This window comes from Sarcophilus harrisii, chromosome 1, assembly GCF_902635505.1.
Source record: "Sarcophilus harrisii chromosome 1, mSarHar1.11, whole genome shotgun sequence".
NCBI lineage: Eukaryota > Metazoa > Chordata > Mammalia > Dasyuromorphia > Dasyuridae > Sarcophilus > Sarcophilus harrisii.
In genome coordinates, this window is record NC_045426.1 from 641,823,470 (window position 1) to 641,840,748 (window position 17,279).

A 17,279-nucleotide genomic window follows, 5' to 3' on the forward strand; every position below is an offset into this window, starting at 1 on the left:
TTTGTTTTTCCACCCAGTTCTTAGTACTGTACTTGACACATAGTAGGCACTTAATAAATGCTTGTTGATTGACTGACTGCTTAAAATAAAACTTGCCTGTCTGCAACTATCTCCTTCTCCATCATCCAGCTATTTCAATTGATAGTCACAAAACCATATAATTTTAGAATTGAGAAGGATCTCGAAAAGGAGTGACCATCCAATAACTAATTAGCAGTCCATTTCATAATATCTTTTACAAAAATATTCTAACCTTCCCTAACCTAGTGAACTTTCCTTTCCAACAAAGATTTCAAAAGAAAAAGGAAATACAGTTCAGCAAAAACCATAGATGCTAGATGGTGCAGTGGGTAGAGCACCAGTCCTGAAGTCAGGACTACCTGAGTTCAAATATGGCCTCAGACACTTAACACCTCCTAGCTGTGTGACCTTGGGCAAGTCACTTAACCCCAATTGCCTCAATCAGAAAGAAAAAATAATCATTATATTCACTGAGTCTTGACAGCATATGTACCATAATAGAAATCCTCTTGGGTGAAGGAACAGAGATACATTTTCCCAACTCTTCTATCTCTATCGCCAAGCTTAATCATTATAATTATACTATGTTCAATTTCTTTGTACTGTTCTCTTCCATTTGCATTTCTGTCAATGTATATATTATTTTCCCAGCCCTATTTAATTGTTTCATTTTATGTGTCTTTCCATATTTCTCTGATTCTTCAAATTTATCTTTTCTTATGATGGCACAGTCATGTCTCATTATATCCATGTGCCACAACTTGTTTAGACATTCTCTGATTGGTGTGCATTCAATTCTTTTTCAATTCTTGACTGTGTTAAAAAATGTTGCTGTGAGAATGTTTATGGCAGCCATCTTTGTAATGGCAGAAACTGAAAACTGAGTGGATGCCCATCAATTGGAGAATGGCTGAATAAATTGTGGTATATGAATATTATGGAATATTATTGTTCATTAAGAAATGACCAACAGGATGATTTCAGAAAGGTCTGGAGAGACTTATACGAACTCATGCTGAGTGAAATGAGCAAGACCAGGAGATCATTATATACTTCAACAACAATACTATATGATGATCAATTCTGATGGACCTGGCCATCTTCAGCAATGAGATGGACCAAATCAGTTCCAATGGAGCAGTAATGAACTGAACCAGCTACACCCAGTGAAAGAACTCTGGGGGATGACTAAGAACCATTACATTGAATTCCCAATCCCTATATTTTTGCCTGCCTGCATTTTTTTTAATTTCCTTCACAGGCTAATTTTGCAATATTTCAGAGTCCGATTCTTTTTGTACAGCAAAATAATGGTTTGGACACGTATACTTATTTTGTATTTAATTTATACTTTAATATATTTAACATGTATTGGTCATCCTGCCATCTAGGGGAGGGGGTGAGGGGAAGGAGGGGAAAAATTGGAACAAAAGATTTGGCAGTTGTCAATCCTGTAAAATTACGGATGCATATAACTCGTAAATAAAAAACTATTTAAAAAAAAAAGTATTGCTGTGAACATAGCCTCACATTTTCATGGTCAGTAAACCCATAAAATTTTATACAGTTCTCACTTTATATAAATCCATATTAGGTAAATTTAAGAATTCTGAAAAATTCTCATTCCCAAAAATTACTGTTAACTTTACTGCATAGAACTGTGCTTTCTCTCTTTCTCTTTCTATCTACTCCTGTATCTCGGCTCAGTGCTCTGTGACCTATTACCACCTCCTATCAAAGAAAACTCTCCAAGTGAAAGGAGAACTGATTCAAAGAGACCTTCACTGCCACCAGATCTAGAGCCTAACTTAAAACCCTTCTGCACTGAGAAAGGAAACCTTTGTCCTATTTCACCCACCTTCCAGGTCCCTGCATGTCTGCCTGCCATCCATCTTAGTTAAGTACCTAGTGCCTGGCTCTGGTCCCTGCAGGTCACCCATCCATCCTCTCTTGTCTGTATCCATTTCCAGCCCCCAAACACATGTGTGCCCCGGGATGTTTTTTTCTCTTAGTTCTAGCCAGGCCCAACATGTCTGGCTCCAGCTCCAATGCTTTCCTTCTCCTGCTCTCACTTCTCTGTCCCCAGCTCCCATTTGTCTTTGAACCGTGTGCTATCACCCTCCCTCCATAGACCCACAGCCACCTTCCTCCCTCCTTCCCTCTCTTCCCCAAATTTGTATTACATAAAAATTGTTTTATATAGAAATCTGTAAAACAGTCCACTTATGCAAAGTAAGAACTGTCTGTACGTATTTCCCCAATTCATGATTTGTCATTTGGGTGCTTCCTGTGGGTGAATACCTGGAAGGGAAGAATATTGTATGGCAAAGGCTTCAGCACACCTCCAGGAAACACCTCCTTCTCCCTACATGCTCAGTTTCTATAACAGGCTCATCCTAGGACCAATGAGGACAGTGACATAGCATGTAACATAGCATCACAATCTCAAGAGTTCAAAAGAACCTCACAGGCCATCTAGTCCAATCCATACCTAAACCAGAATTCCTTCACAACATTCCTTCAGCCTCTGCTTGAGTCCCTCAGGGAGGAGTAGCCTACCACCTCTGGAGCTAGTTCATTTAAATACCTCTATAGTTAGGAAGGTTTTCTTTATGTAGAGCTTAAATGTATGTTTGTCTTCGCAACTTCCACCTGCTATTCCAAATTCTGTCCCCTGAGTTAGGCAGAATAAACAGAATCTCTCTTCTCCAGGTGAAACATCCCTAGCTTTTTTAGCTAAACCTCCTATTGCAGGTCATCCTCACAATCAGAATACTCTATTGCTACTTTCCATACCTCTGGGCTGCTGATTGCCACTGGAAGAACTCAAAGATATGTTGGTAGTTTGTACTCCAAATTGACATTATATGATCTCATCTAGACTTCCTTGATATACAGACACCCTAATATTCCCTCCATCATACTCCTTTCCAGACCTTTTTCTTTCTCTTCAGGCCCCCAGGATTTTACTTTGCTCACCAGTAGATGACTTCACATTCTAGTTAATCGAGAAATTCAAAGATATCTGTAATAAAATTTTTTATTCTCTTACTCATCTCAGGATTTTTCTATATCATCCTCCAGTCTTTCATTTTTTGCTCTAATCTTTGAGGAAGAAATAACTTATCTTGTCAAAACCTACCTTTTTACTTATACTCCTGATCCCATTTTCTCATATCTTCCTCATTCCCTTAATCATTCTTTTTTTCTCATCATTAATTTTTCTCTGGCTCCTCCCTTGTTTTCTATAAACGTACTCAGGTATTTTAAATCCCAAGAAAACTTTTACCTGATCCTACTGTTTCTATTCAAGTTTCCTCTGTGTGTGTGTATGTGTATGTGTATACATATACATATATGAGTGTAAATATACTGTATCTATGTGTATTATGTGTGTACATGTATAATATATGCATGCATATATGTGTGTGTATATATATGTGTTCATACAGTCTTAAACTTTTTAAAGCCAAGCATTTAGTACTTGTTAGCTTTATTCTCTCTATCTATGCACTCAACCCCTTTACATTCTAGCTTCCAAGAGTACCATCCTATTAAAATTGTTATCTCATATATTATCAGCAATCTTTTAACAGCTTAATCTGAAGGCTTCTTCTCTGTCCTCATCCTCAATAACCTATATTCATCTTTTGACACTGTCAGCCACATCTTCTTGCTCAGCATTCTATTTTTCCTTGGGTTCTGTGATACTGCTCACTCCTGGTTCTTCTACCTAGTTGACAAATTCCTCCTCAGAGCCCATTGCTGGACATCAGTCATTCCTTGGCTGTTCAATATGAACATTCCACAAGGCTCTATCCCTGGTCCTTTCCCCTCTTGTCTCTCTTCTGTATACTATATCCCTTGGTGATTTCATCAATTCCTAATTGTGCAATTATCTTACAGACAGATGACTCTCAAATACATCTATCCAGTGCTATGATCTATTTTCTTTCATCTGAAAAAAAGGTATTAGATCTGTTAGTGGACTTGTGAAAGCTCAATGTTGTAAAGTTAGTAGTGTGACATAACAACCAAAAAAACTTATGAAACTTCAGTCTACATAAGGAGAGGCATAGTGTCCTAAACCTGAAGAGCAACATTCCTTTCTGATCAGACCTCAATTTAGCCATTCTGTTCAGTTATAGGCACCATTTTGTGACCAAGATGGTGAAATTCCTCAAAACCATAGCAAATTGGAACTTATTATGTTAAGTCTAAAAAAGGGGCCAACACACACTTATTGTGCTTGGATATTGGAAGGGCTGTCATGAAGTACCCTCTTGGGTACTGATGAACTGAACCAGCTACACCCAGAGAAAGAACTCTGGGAGATGACTAAAAACCATTACATTGAATTCCCAATCCCTATATTTATGCCCACCTGCATTTTTTATTTCCTTCACAAGCTAATTGTATAATATTTCAGAGTCTGATTCTTTTTGTACAGCAAAATAACGTTTTGGTCATGTATACTTATTGTGTATCTAATTTATATTTTAATGTATTTAACATCTACTGGTCATCCTGCCATCTAGGGGAGGGGGTGGGGGGTAAGAGGTGAAAAATTGGAACAAGAGGTTTGGCAATTATTAATGCTGTGAAGTTACCCATGCATATAACCTGTAAATAAAAGGCTATTAAATAAAAATAAAAAAAGAAAAGGGTACTGAATTTGTTCTACCTATCTAGAAGACCAAACTAATAATGACAATTAGAGCCACCCAGAAATGATATGGGATTTTGCTGGAGTCACTAGAGACCACTTAATGACTGTGTTATAGAGGTAATTCTTGTTAAAAAAGGAATTGGACTATATGATCTCTGAGGTTCCTTCTGTGACTCTGAGATTATTGATACATTTCAAACCAAAAGTTGAGTTTTCTGCTGCCTATGAGCTTGAATTCCTACCTATTTTCACACATACAAATGCATGTATATATCAAGCTTTGTTTTTCTCTAGCTCTGTAATAGGGAAAGACTTTATCCCACGCCTATGGTGCTTGGATCCTGTTTGTTCTCCAGAGTTCCTTGAGCATCATGATTATATGGGTTTCTCATTCCCTTTGTTGCATTTTCCTCCCAGACCCCAATATTGTTTCCCCTAAGTTCCCTGGCATAAGGTTGCTGTAAAACCCTATTCACTTTATCTTTCAACATGTTTACCTTCCTAGGGCCTGAAGAAGCCTAACATGGAGGAAATCCGACATGCAAAGAATGCTGTCTTCAGTCCCTCCATGTTTGGCAGTGCTCTTCAAGATATCCTGGCCATGCAGAAAGAGCGCTACCCTGACCGGCAGCTACCTTGGGTTCAGACACGACTTTCTGAGGAGGTGTTGGCCCTCAACGGGGACCAGACTGAGGGCATATTCAGGTACCATGGGACAGGACCTGGGGAGGCAGGGCCCCAGGTCCTGGCCTGCTCCCCATGGGGTCACAATACACCAAAGAAGGGCTGGATTTATAGTCCAAGACCCTGGGTCCAGATTCCAGGTCAACAAGGGAGTGGCTGGGGAAGTAAAGGTTCCAGCTCTTAGCTAGGTTCTCCTGGGCACATCACTTTACTTTTCCTGGGTCCAATTTTATAAATTGGGAGGAATGGCCTCTAAATGAATCAATGAAAGAAAATGTATCTCTTAAGTGCTTACTATATGCATATCATTGGGCTGTTTTCTGGGGATACAAAAAGAAAGGCCAGACAGTCCCTGCACTCTTGCAGCTCACTTTCTAATAAGTGAAGACAGCGGCAAGTCCAGATGGAAACACTCCATGGTCCTTAGGGTGCACTGCCAAAGCAGATAGGAAAACATTTTCTTGAATGAAATTTCCAATGACAAAATTATATTTGTTTTTGGTATTAAACCATATGGTTGGTTGGTTGTTGTCCTTCATTCTTAAAGAGGACCAAAATGACACCACCATGTAAGTGTCAAGTCACAGTGTGTCCAACTGGCTCATCAGACCAATATGAGCTCGAGATGCTCTGCCACAGGTCAGATACAAAGAGTCCCTATGAACATTTGGGGCAGCTTCTCTAACTTTGCGTATTTCCCATTTCTTCTGAGCTAATTCAATTCTGCTTTCCTCTTAAAGCACAGCACCTTCTCTGATGAGGGCACACCATGGTGGGCAGTCTTGTGCCAGTGTCTCCCATGTCACACAATCAATTCTAAAGTTCTTAAGAGAGACCTTGAAAGTGTTGCTTTTCCTGACCATCTTGTAAGCACTTGCCTTGTGTGAGTTCTCCATAAGATAATCTTTTTGGCAAGCATACATTTGGCATTCAAATAATGTGACCAGGTCAACAGAGTTGAAGCCGTATGACACTGCTAAGAATTGTGGTGGTAAATCTTTCTTTTCTGGGTCTTTAGTAACTGTGATTGCTGAGGGGGGGGTAGACTTCTTTCAGAAGAACTTATTAGATTCTATCTCCATAAGTGCTGCTCCGTTGGATAATGACTATGAAAAAAAAAAGGTGGCCTGATGGGCAGTGATTTTCCTGGGACTTTGGGGCTTACCTCTCTGACTTTGAAAATTGGTCATTGGATCCCCTCACCATCAAGATCCATATAAGCTTGCCTGCTTCTTTAGTGGTAATTGATTAGCAGCCAGTATATAGTAGTCAGACCCTTCTTCTACAAGACTACTCTCCTGGGTAGGAAATGTCTTTAGAGAAATTCATCCAAAGTTCTTTCCCACACCATAATCTGTGTCATAATGATAGAGTCAGAGAGGAGGAAAGGTGGCCTACATAGTTCTGCAGTTCTCATCCTGGGTATGGCTCTGGAAGCTACCAGAAAGAACTGAGTAGTCTCTGACCCACAGAGAATGAAGGTGCTTCTGCAGTTCTTGCCCTTAGATCCTGGATGCCAAGATTAGTTCCAGGCTAGGCAGCCCTTCTGAGGAGCCATGCATGGAGCCCACATCACCAGCTACTAGCTTTTCTAACCTGCACTGACTTCTTTTCCACCATTTTCTCTCTGCCTAACCCCCTTTGTTACTAGCTGCTAAGCCTTTATCTTATCCTTTATTCCCCCTTCACTCAAGCATCAGATTGGAGTCTAAATAGAACCTTAGAAGTGGTAGAAGTTAGAAAGCATTGCTCTGAGAGTCAGAGGCGCTGAAGTAGAGGTCCAGCTTTGAAAGCATGATTAGATCACATTGTATCTTTGGGCCTTGGGTTTCCTTCTGTGTAAAATGAGATTGAACTAGATGATTTCTTCTGTGCTGTGCGTGTAACCCCTCAGGTCAGGAAGACCTGAGTTCAAATCTAGCCTCAGGCATTTAGTAGCTATGTGACCCTGGCCAGCTCCACTGGCCTTGCTGTTCCTTGTACTAGAAACTCTTCTCTCTTGATCCCATGCCTTTTTTCAGGCTTGCCCACCTATTACATGCTTAGCTGTTTGCATATTGTCTCCCCCATTAGAATGTAGTTCCTCGAGGACTGGGACTGTGTTTTGCCTTTCACTCTATCCTGAGCATTCAACACAGTGCCTGTCATATAATAAACATGTCAGTCCTGCTGGTCGAAGAAAAGTGTTTTGCCAGTTTTTAGGCCACTATAGAAACGGGAGCTACAGAGTCACAGACCTTGGTCTAGAGCTGACAGGGATCCCAGAGACCATTCAACCTAGCCTGGTCATTTGGGAGATGAATAAAGAGGGGAACGAGCTTGGGATATGTTCTGCACCTACAGATCAGTGTGTGTCTCCCAACAAAGGATGGAGGCAAGTCATGTTTCCCAATTCCCAAGACACAGATCAAGAATACCCAAAATCTGGGTGAGGGCAGTGAGAAGAAATGAGTCCTTTGAAGGACTCCCCAATGTCCAGTTTGACAATTTGAACCACAAGAAATATCAAAGACTGTGTGCCAGACTGGGTACTGATTGCACAGTGGTTAGAATGTTGGCTGGGCATCAGGAAGACCAGAATTCAAATCTAGCTTCAGTCACAGACTAGCTGTAATCCTGAGCAAATCACTTCACCTCCATTTGCTTCAGTTTCATCAACTATAAAATGGAGGTAATAATAGCATCTGTCTCCTGGTGTTGTTGTGTAAAGTACTTAGTACAGTGTCTGGCATGTAATAGGTGTTAGATAAATGCTTATTCCTCCCTCTTTTATGATAGCTCATTGGGAATAGGAAATGTCTATAGAGAATTTCATCCAAAGTTCTCTCTGTCTCTCTCTCTCTCTCTCTCACACACACAGAGTCCCTGGGGACATTGATGAGGTGAATGCTCTGAAGCTTCAGGTGGATCAGTGGAAGATCCCCACAGGGCTGGAGGACCCCCATGTGCCTGGTAAGTGTGGAGCAGAGAGAAATATTGAGATTTTTAGACATAAAACATCTACCCTCCTTGGCACAAGGTCCAACATTGAGGAAAACTGCAGAGAAGACCCAGGTTTTCTTGGGAGCTAAAACTTTTATCACTGTAATATCCATCACTAACTCTACTCTACCTCACTCATTCCTGAAGGGTGAGATAGTCAAATGCTATAATGTCTATCCTAGCCAACCTGGCCTACCAGGCCACAAGATGGACTCTCCTGTATCTTCTGCATGCAATGTAACTGATGGAAATTAGCAGCCTAACACATCACACATATCTTAGTAGAGTTATCCACAAATAAACATACACTTCCTCTTTCAAAATTACATATTCAGTTTTAATGAATATGTAATGCATATTATGCATATACATGCCACATATATTTACTGCATAGACATCATACATAATTACCATTTAAAGGCCTGCTATTTCAGAATAGTTCTATATTCAATCTTGAATGTAATATAAAGTTTAAATAAGGTAGTTCTGGCCTCAGGGTGCTGATAGTCATAAGGAGGATATGATAGAAATCAGGAAGACTTCATAGAGGAGTTAATATGTAGATGGAATTTTAAAGGATAGTAGAGATTCATTGGGCAGAGAAGCAAAGTGAGAACAATATAGACAAGAAAAATAATGAGGCCAGGAGTCAGGAAAATGGAATGCATGTTTAGGACAAAGTGACTCATCCAGTTTGGCCTGAACGATTTGTACATGAAGGGGAATGATCTAAGATAAAGCTGGAAAAGTTAGTTAGATCCTGATTGTGGAGGACACTGAATGCTAGACAAAGGAACTTGAACTCTATTTCGCAGATAAAATGTTTTTTAACTAAGTAATGACCTGTCTAGATTTAACTAATTAATTAACCAGTTGTTTTGGGCAGCTATATAGAAGATACACAAGAGAAGTGTGATAGATAAAAGATGAAATGACTGAGGAAACAAAAGTCTAATCTCAGCATATTGAATTATTATTTTTAATTTTAAAGCTTTTTATTTCCAAAACATATGCATAGATAGGTTTCAACATTCAGAACTTTGTGTTCCAAATGTTTTTCTCTCTCCCTTCCCCCCACCCCTTCCTCTGGATAGCAAGTAATCCAATATATGTTAAACATGTGCAATTCTTCTATACATATTTCCACAATTACCATGCTGCACAAGAAAAATAAAATCAAAAAGGGAAAAAATGAGAAAGGAAACAAAATGCAAGCAAAAAATAACCCAAAAAGGTGAAAATGCTATATTGTGACCCACACTCAGTCCCCAGTCCTCTCTCTGGGTGCAAATGGCTCTCTCCATCACAAGACCATTGGAACTGACCTAAATCACCTCATTGTTGAAAAGTCACTAAACTTGATCATCTTGTTGTTGCTATGTACCATGATCTCCTTGTTCTGCTCATTTCACTTAATTTTTATAAGCTCTCCAGTTCTCTGAAATCATCCTCATCATCATTTCAATAATATTCTATTATATTCATATACCATAACTTATTCAGCCATTTCCCAACTGACAGGCAGCCACTCTGTTTCCAGTTTCTTGCCACTACTAAAAGGGCTGTCACAAACATTTTTGCACACATGGGTCCTTTTCCCCAGCATATCTATTTAGAAAGCAATGCATGGCAGTTGCCCAACAAACTGGCCCCAGATCTCCACAGCTTAGGTCTGGGTTCAGAAAATGAGAAGAGACAGACTTTTATGCATTAAAAACAATCAAATAAGGCCAACTAATTAAAAGACAACAATGTAGCATTAAATAATCTGATTTCTAATTAGATGAAAGATTAAAGACTTTATAGATTGGATGTCAGAGCAAACAGGTACATTTCCCTGAATTCAGGAAAAAGATATGCCCCATTACCCCCAAGTGTTTATAAACAATCAAAGGAACATGGAAATTAATTGATCAGTACAGGGCCAATGTACAGAGAAGATATATGGGTTGTTTGAGATGTTCAATTGTGAGAAAACTACTTGCATCAATTTTTAGATCTAACTCCTTTATTAAGGCTCTCTAAGCAACAAGTAAAGTTGGTACAGTATCCCAGTTGTACACGGCTAGCTTCAAATAATACAATAAGATTTTCTTCCAGTTCCTACAATTGAATCAAGTTTTCTCACAAGACAGAAGTTGGACTAGACTATAACTGAATAGGAATGGAACTGAAATAGTTCCAAAATTGAGTTACAAGATTGGGTCATTATGGTTCATTCAATTCCCACAATTAACCACTTGCTTTGCTAATCTCCTCAGTTCTCTTAGAAGAAAGAAAATGGACTCGGGGAGATTAATTTTAGTCTAGTCAAGAGGTAGTAAAGATGTGAATTAGGATGGTTGTTTGGTTAGTAGCAAGAAAAAAAAGAGAGAGATGTAGAGGCTTTGTTAGTACCAAAGGGAAAAAAAGAATAAAGAGAGATGTGGATTTACCAATAAGACTTGGTAAATGATTAAATGGTATCTGAGAGTGAGGAAAGAACAAAATATTACATAATTAGAAGGTTACCTTCCCTTGTTTCTTTGCATAGATGGGGCAATATGATTGTGGGACCCAAATATGTCAGATTTTTTTGATATGTTGGTTAGTTTTACTGAACTGGAAGCAGCTGTGTGAGTCCTGGAGTCAGAAAGATCTCAGTTCATATCCAGACTTAGATAAGTATTCACTTTGTACTTTAATCAAGTCACTTAACCCCTTTTTTCCTTAACCCACTAGAAAAGGAAATGTCAAACCACTCCAGTACTTTTGCCAACAACATCTTTTCAAGGGCATTATCGTTCAGAATCATGAAGAACTGACCATGACTGAGCAATAAATAAGCAACTGTTTCTCCCTTTTTTATTCTTTGTTATAAGAAATGACTCTGTGATAGATAAAAAGAGAGGTAAAGATGATATGAAACCAAAAAATATTAACAAAAACTTTTGGAATTTTTTTTTAAGAATTAAAGATTTTTAATTTGTCAATCTGAGTAACTGGGAGTTTGGTAGTACCCTCAATAAAAATAGGCAAGGTAATTTAAGGGGATAGATTATGAGTATCATTTTGGATATGTTGAATTTGAGGTAGTAATGTCCAGGTGAAAATGTTTAGGAAACAGGGTTTGTTTGTTTTTTTTTTAAGCAGCATTTTATTTTTCCAAACACATACAAAGATGTTTTCAACACTCACCTTTGCAAAACTTTTTGTTCTAAAAATTTCTCCCCCTGTCCCCCAAGGTAGTAAGCAATCTGATATAGATTAAACACGTACTTTTCTAAACATATTTCCATATTCATCATGCTGTAAAATAAAAATCAGGAAAAAACATGAGAAAGGGGAAAAAACAAGCAAACAAATAACAAAAAGGTGAAAATACTATGCTTTGATCATAGTTCTCAACTCTGTATGTGGGATGGCACTTTCCATCCCAAGTTTATTGGAATTGCCTTGAAAGAACCTCACTGTAGAAGAGACAAGTCCATCACAGTTGATTATCACTTAATTTTGTTTCTGTATATGATATCCTTTGGTTCTACTTACTTTACTTAGTAAAAGTTCATGTAAGTCTTTTCCAGGCTTTTCTGAAATCAGCCTGCTTATCATTTCTTATAATAATATTTTAGGAAGCAGTTTGTAACACAAAACTGAACTCTATAGAGAGACTAAGCCTAGATATATAGATTTGGGAGTCATTTGTGTAAAGATAATAATTGAACTTCCTTGATGAAATTAATAAGAGTATAAAGAGAGAATGAAAGGGAGTCCCTAAAAAGCTTTAGGAGACACCCACATTTATGGGGCAGAAGAGAGAGATTAAGGGACACCAAGAAGAATAAGGAGGGAGTATTATTATAGAAACCAGAAAAGGCGATACACTGTCATCAACAGTGTATCAAAAGTTGAAAGTGGAGCAAAAGGTTTGATGACAGAGAAAACACCATTGGATTTAAAAATTAAGGGATTCCAAATTATGTTTGAGTACTTTCAGTAGAGTGATAGTGTTGGAAGTTGGATTTCAAAAGAATTAATAATCAAAGAGATCATAAAGTTTTAGGACCCACACGTGCAAAAATATTTGTAATGGCAAGGAACTGGAAACTGAGTGGATGCCTATTAGTTGGGAAATGACTGAATAAGTTATGGTAGATGAATGTTATGGAATATTATTCTTCTATAAGAAATGATCAGCAGGATGATTTCAGAGAGAGAGTTCACATAATAAACTGATGCTAAGTGAAGTGAACAGAATCAGGAGATGATTGTACATGACAACAAAAAGATTATATGATAATTCTGATGGAGGTGGCTCTTTGCAATAAGGTGATTCATGCCAATTCCAATGGTCTTGTAATGGAGAGAGCCATCTGCATCCAGGTGTGGATTACTACATAATATTTTCACTTTTTTTTGTTGTTGTCTATTTGCTTTTTGTTTGCTTTCTCATTTTTTTCCTTTTTGATCTGATTTTTACTGTGCAACATAACTGGAAATATGTATAGAAGACTTGCACATGTATAACATATATTAAAGTATTTGCTGTGCAGGAGAGGGGCTGAGGGAAGAGAGAAAATTGGAACACAAGGTTTTGCAAGGATGAATGCTGAAATTATCTTTGAATATATTTTGAAAATAAGCTATAATTTAAAAAAAGATTGATAAGTAAATAGACATTGAGGGAATGGAGTGGAGATTGCAGATGCTGACAATTATTTCTAGGATTTTGGCTATGAAAGGAAGAAGGGTTATAGATTCAGAGTTTCATGGAGAATCAAAAGGTTGGTAAAAGTTTGGAAAAACCATGAGGAAAAAAAAGTGAAAATAATAGTATGCTCCAATCTTCATCATTCTCTCTCTGGATACAGACGGCATTTTCTATCCCAAATCTATTGGAATTATTCAAGTGAAGGTTTTTAAAGATGTGGGAAAGTTGTATATGTTTGGAGGCAAGTGGGGAATGACCCACTAAGTTTAATTTATTAAGCCTTTCTTAGGCACTTAATTTGTGCTATGTACAGCTCAAGGGATACAAATTCAAAAATAACAATTCTTGTTCTTAAGGAGTTTAAACATTCTGTTAGATAAAGAGAACTTGAAGTAAAAGCAAGAAGATGCAGAAATAATCAAGTAGGCCAACTCTTAAAAGACATAGAACTCAGAAGTAGAGGGCTTGCCCTTCACGAAAGGACCAACTTTTCTTCAGACATTGAGCAAAGGAGAAAGAACCCAGTGAAGATGTAAAGAGGGTTTTTGCTACATTGAATAGGGGAGATGAGAGAGCCCATGATGATCTCAGTTTTCTCACTGATGAAAGAAATTTCAGGATCTTGAACTGAACAGAGAAGGTTTGGAATAGCCACTCTGAGGAGTGTGACAGTCAACCACAGGAAAGTAGAAGCAGTGAGGACCCAGTTTATAACATGAATTTATAGATCTGTTTGGCACAATCCTTTTAGTGGTGTTCAGAACAGTTCTGGGGTGTTCAACAGTATGGGAGGAAGAATGGAGAAGGTTTGGAGGGGTTAGTTTTGCTGTGAAGGCACAATTGGCTCTAGATGCAGCTGTTCTTCCCCTCTCTCCTTTAGCTTTTCAGTCCAGGTTGAGCCTGGAACATTTATGGGTAGTTCTCTCCAGATCCCCATCTGTTCTTTGATGAAATGCCAAGTTAGCCTGAATCCCTGAGCTTATTCCTCTCTCACCTGCCTTAACTCTGAAAGGACCAGTATTCCACTGAGCACCACCTGCTAAAGCCTCCAGCAACCTCACCACACAAATGCTGATGGGCCGGTCTCCCCCTTTTTCTCTTTTTGTCTTCTCCCCTTCCCAGCATCCCTGTTAAAGCTCTGGTATCGAGAGCTGGAGGAGCCCCTTATCCCCCATGAGTTTTATGAGCAGTGCATCACACACTATGAAAACCCTGAGGCCGCCATCGCTGTCGTCCACTCCCTGCCCCGGATCAACAGAATGGTGCTCTGCTACCTCATCCGCTTCCTCCAGGTAATGGGCCCTGAGCCTCCAAGCCCTAGAACTAGACCTCTCTGTGTTATTGGGTAATAAGAATATGAGACCTAGTTCATCACAACAGGAAACCCTCGGTCCCTTGGCACAAGTAGGAGGTTTGGGCATAATCAGGGTGTGCTCTTTAAAGAAGGGCAATGTCTGGTAGTAGAAAATAGACGGCTCCCTAGAGCCAAGAACATTGGAGACCTCAGCTAGAATTCCATATTGGAGCCTTCCTAGCCCATGATTCTGAGCTGATCTACTCCCTTTCCATTCTACTTGTACGAAGAATACTCTCTGTCTCAGTTTCATCATCTATAAAATAAGGGAAGTCATACTTGAATCCCACAGAGTTATTATGAAATTAGCATTTGATTAACATTAAGGCACTCTAGAAGTGAAAGCTACTGGAGCAGCTGGTACAGTGGAGAGAGCCCCAACCCTGGGGTCTGTTAAGACCCGAGTTCAAACCTGGCCTCAGCCACCTACTAGCTAGGTCAGCCTGGGCAAGTCACTTAACCCTGCTTGCCTCCAAGAAGTAAGATCTATTAAGATCTATTATGAGCAACCACATGTGCCTTTCTAAAAAGTTTTGCTGTCAAGTACTTTCCTTCATTTATTGTGTCCTGGGTACTCGTTTTCTCTTAGTTTCTGTGGAATAGAAATAGTGGAGTGAAACACCCTGGCCCTGACTTTAGAGAGCCCTCCTATGGAGAACAGTTGTGAATCAAGGCTAAAGATTGTGATTCCAACGCCAGAAAATATAGCTCATGGCTGTCATGTAGAAGCTGGAACCGAAATTTTTGGGGTCCAAACTAGAAGCATTAAGATAGAAACTGGACTGGCAGACAGTGTGATGGCATAAAAATTTCCTGGAGACACATGGACCAGTCACACAACCTCTCTGAATTGCATCTAGTAAACAAGGATAATCATAACTGCAGTACCTTCCTTACAGGCTGGTTGTGAGGCTCCAAGATGCACTAGAGCTGCCTCCAGCTGATAAGGGTCATGATGAACCAGACTTAAAGTAGACTACAGAAGCTATAAACAGCAGGGAGAGAGTGTGAGAAGAGACTGGGAGCCAGAAAGCAGTGCTGTCAGGAGAAGGATGTCACAGGCTGGGCTCTGCCAGGAACTTTGAACCAAAACCGTCCCCTGTCTAAGCTGTAATTTTCTTATGTTAAAAATAAAGGGGTTTGAATAAAGGGAAAGGTTTTTTTTTTTTTTTCCCCATCTCTGGACTCTTGTGAGTCTAGCTGAGAGAGTTACCATCTTGGAGCTGATCTAGTAAAGTGGGCCTTCTTTCATAGGATGTGGAGGTAGAAGGGCCTTAAGAATTGCCTAGATCAATCCCTTCATTGTAGAGAAGAGGGAACACATCACTAGATAGATCACAGTCACACAGCTAGTCAATAGCACAGCCAGAATTGGGACTCAGTCTAAACCAAGTGCTCTTTCCACTAGGCTATGATACCTCCTGGCCCAGGCCCTGGAACCTCAGCCTTGAGCACTTTCCTGTATGTGGGCCTGAGCCTCAGGAGAGAGCAGGAGTGACGAAGAAGAGAGTACAGGGCAAGTTCTGGGAAGGAAAGGTCAGCATTCCTAGTGAGAGTCAAAGGATGGAGATGAGAACAGGACCCAGCAGGAGGGGGTTATTTCTTGACAAGAATCCCCCTCTCCTCTAAGCCTCCGGAAGGCTGTGCTGGGACCTACAGGCCCCGATGTCTCTTCCATACACACATTGGCAACCCTGTTCCTGATCCCCATTGGACAGCAGTATTCCTGCAGCTTTCTTAACATTCTTACTGGCCCACACAGGTGTTTGTGCAGCCTGCCAACGTGGCCGTCACCAAGATGGATGTCAGCAACCTGGCTATGGTGATGGCACCCAACTGCCTGCGCTGCCAGTCAGACGACCCACGTATCATCTTTGAAAACACACGTAAGGAAATGTCCTTCCTTCGCGTCCTCATCCAGCACCTGGATACCAGCTTCATGGAGGGAGTACTATAGCACCGCAGGGGTCGGCCCCCATGCCTGCCCACCCACCTGCAGCTCCCCACCCTGCACAGAGACATAAGACACAGACGGGGACTGCCTGCTGGCCAGGGCTCCCACCTGCCCCACAGGGGTCCATCTGCATCACCCCAGGCCAGGGAGATTTTGCCAGGAATTCAGTTGGGGCCAAATGATGCCCAGTCCCCGCCCCCTCCTGCACTCTTTCTTCTGGGCATGGCGGACCTGGCCCACTGCTAACTAAGAAAAACACCGGAGGTCGGGGAGCCTGAAGGGGATGGGGAGCTGAGCTGAACCGAGCCAAGCCAATCCCAGGCCTGTGGCCAACCCCCAATGGGCTGTAGCCACTTGGCTGTTCCTGTTAGCACGGGAAGAGGAGTGAAGTACAGGTGGGCTCAGAGCCCACCAGTGGTGGAACAGGCAGACAGGCACCCTGTGGGGAGGACACGGCACAGGGTGGGGAGACAAGCTGGGTGTGTGGAGAAAACAGTGGGGTGGGGGGCCCAGCCCTCGCTGCAAGTCTGCAGCCGGGGAGGGGGGAGGGGGGTGGGAGGGAAGGGGAAAGGGAAGGGAGGGAAAGGGGGGAGGGAATCTATTGGCCCCTGAAATAAGCATGACTGGTTATTAGCCCAGACCAGGGCCAGGCTGGGTGACACAGAGAAGGGCTGCACCTGAGCATGACTCACCAGCCCTGGGGTTTGGTTTTGCGTTTGTCCATGTTGCATTTACACAGCAGGTTACCACCCATGCCCATGTCCCATTCGGCCAGGACGTGGGGGACTGGCTGCTAAGGGTCCCCTTGGCAGAAAGGGTCTCGTGTGTGTCCTGACCTATTCCTGTTCCCATACCTCAGCCCCTCAGCCCTTAGAAGTTAGAAGTTAGAAATTTCCTTGGGAGAGCATTGTTAAAAGCACTTTGT

At 40.8% G+C, this 17,279-nt stretch overlaps 1 protein-coding gene across 4 annotated transcripts in view; it reads left to right on the forward strand.

Annotated features, from left to right (window-relative positions):
* Window positions 1-16,884, forward strand: part of ARHGAP39 (Rho GTPase activating protein 39) — a 327,894-nt gene extending 311,010 nt beyond the window's left edge. For all 4 annotated transcript variants that reach the window (XM_031947348.1, XM_031947350.1, XM_031947346.1 and 1 more), the window contains 4 exons: window positions 5,196-5,395; window positions 8,235-8,326; window positions 14,169-14,338; window positions 16,163-16,884. In XM_031947348.1, coding sequence (XP_031803208.1) covers window positions 5,196-5,395; window positions 8,235-8,326; window positions 14,169-14,338; window positions 16,163-16,357 — 657 coding nt within the window. In that variant the 3' untranslated portion in view covers window positions 16,358-16,884. The remainder of the gene's footprint in view (window positions 1-5,195; window positions 5,396-8,234; window positions 8,327-14,168; window positions 14,339-16,162) is intronic.
* Window positions 16,885-17,279: the final 395 nt, after the last annotated feature.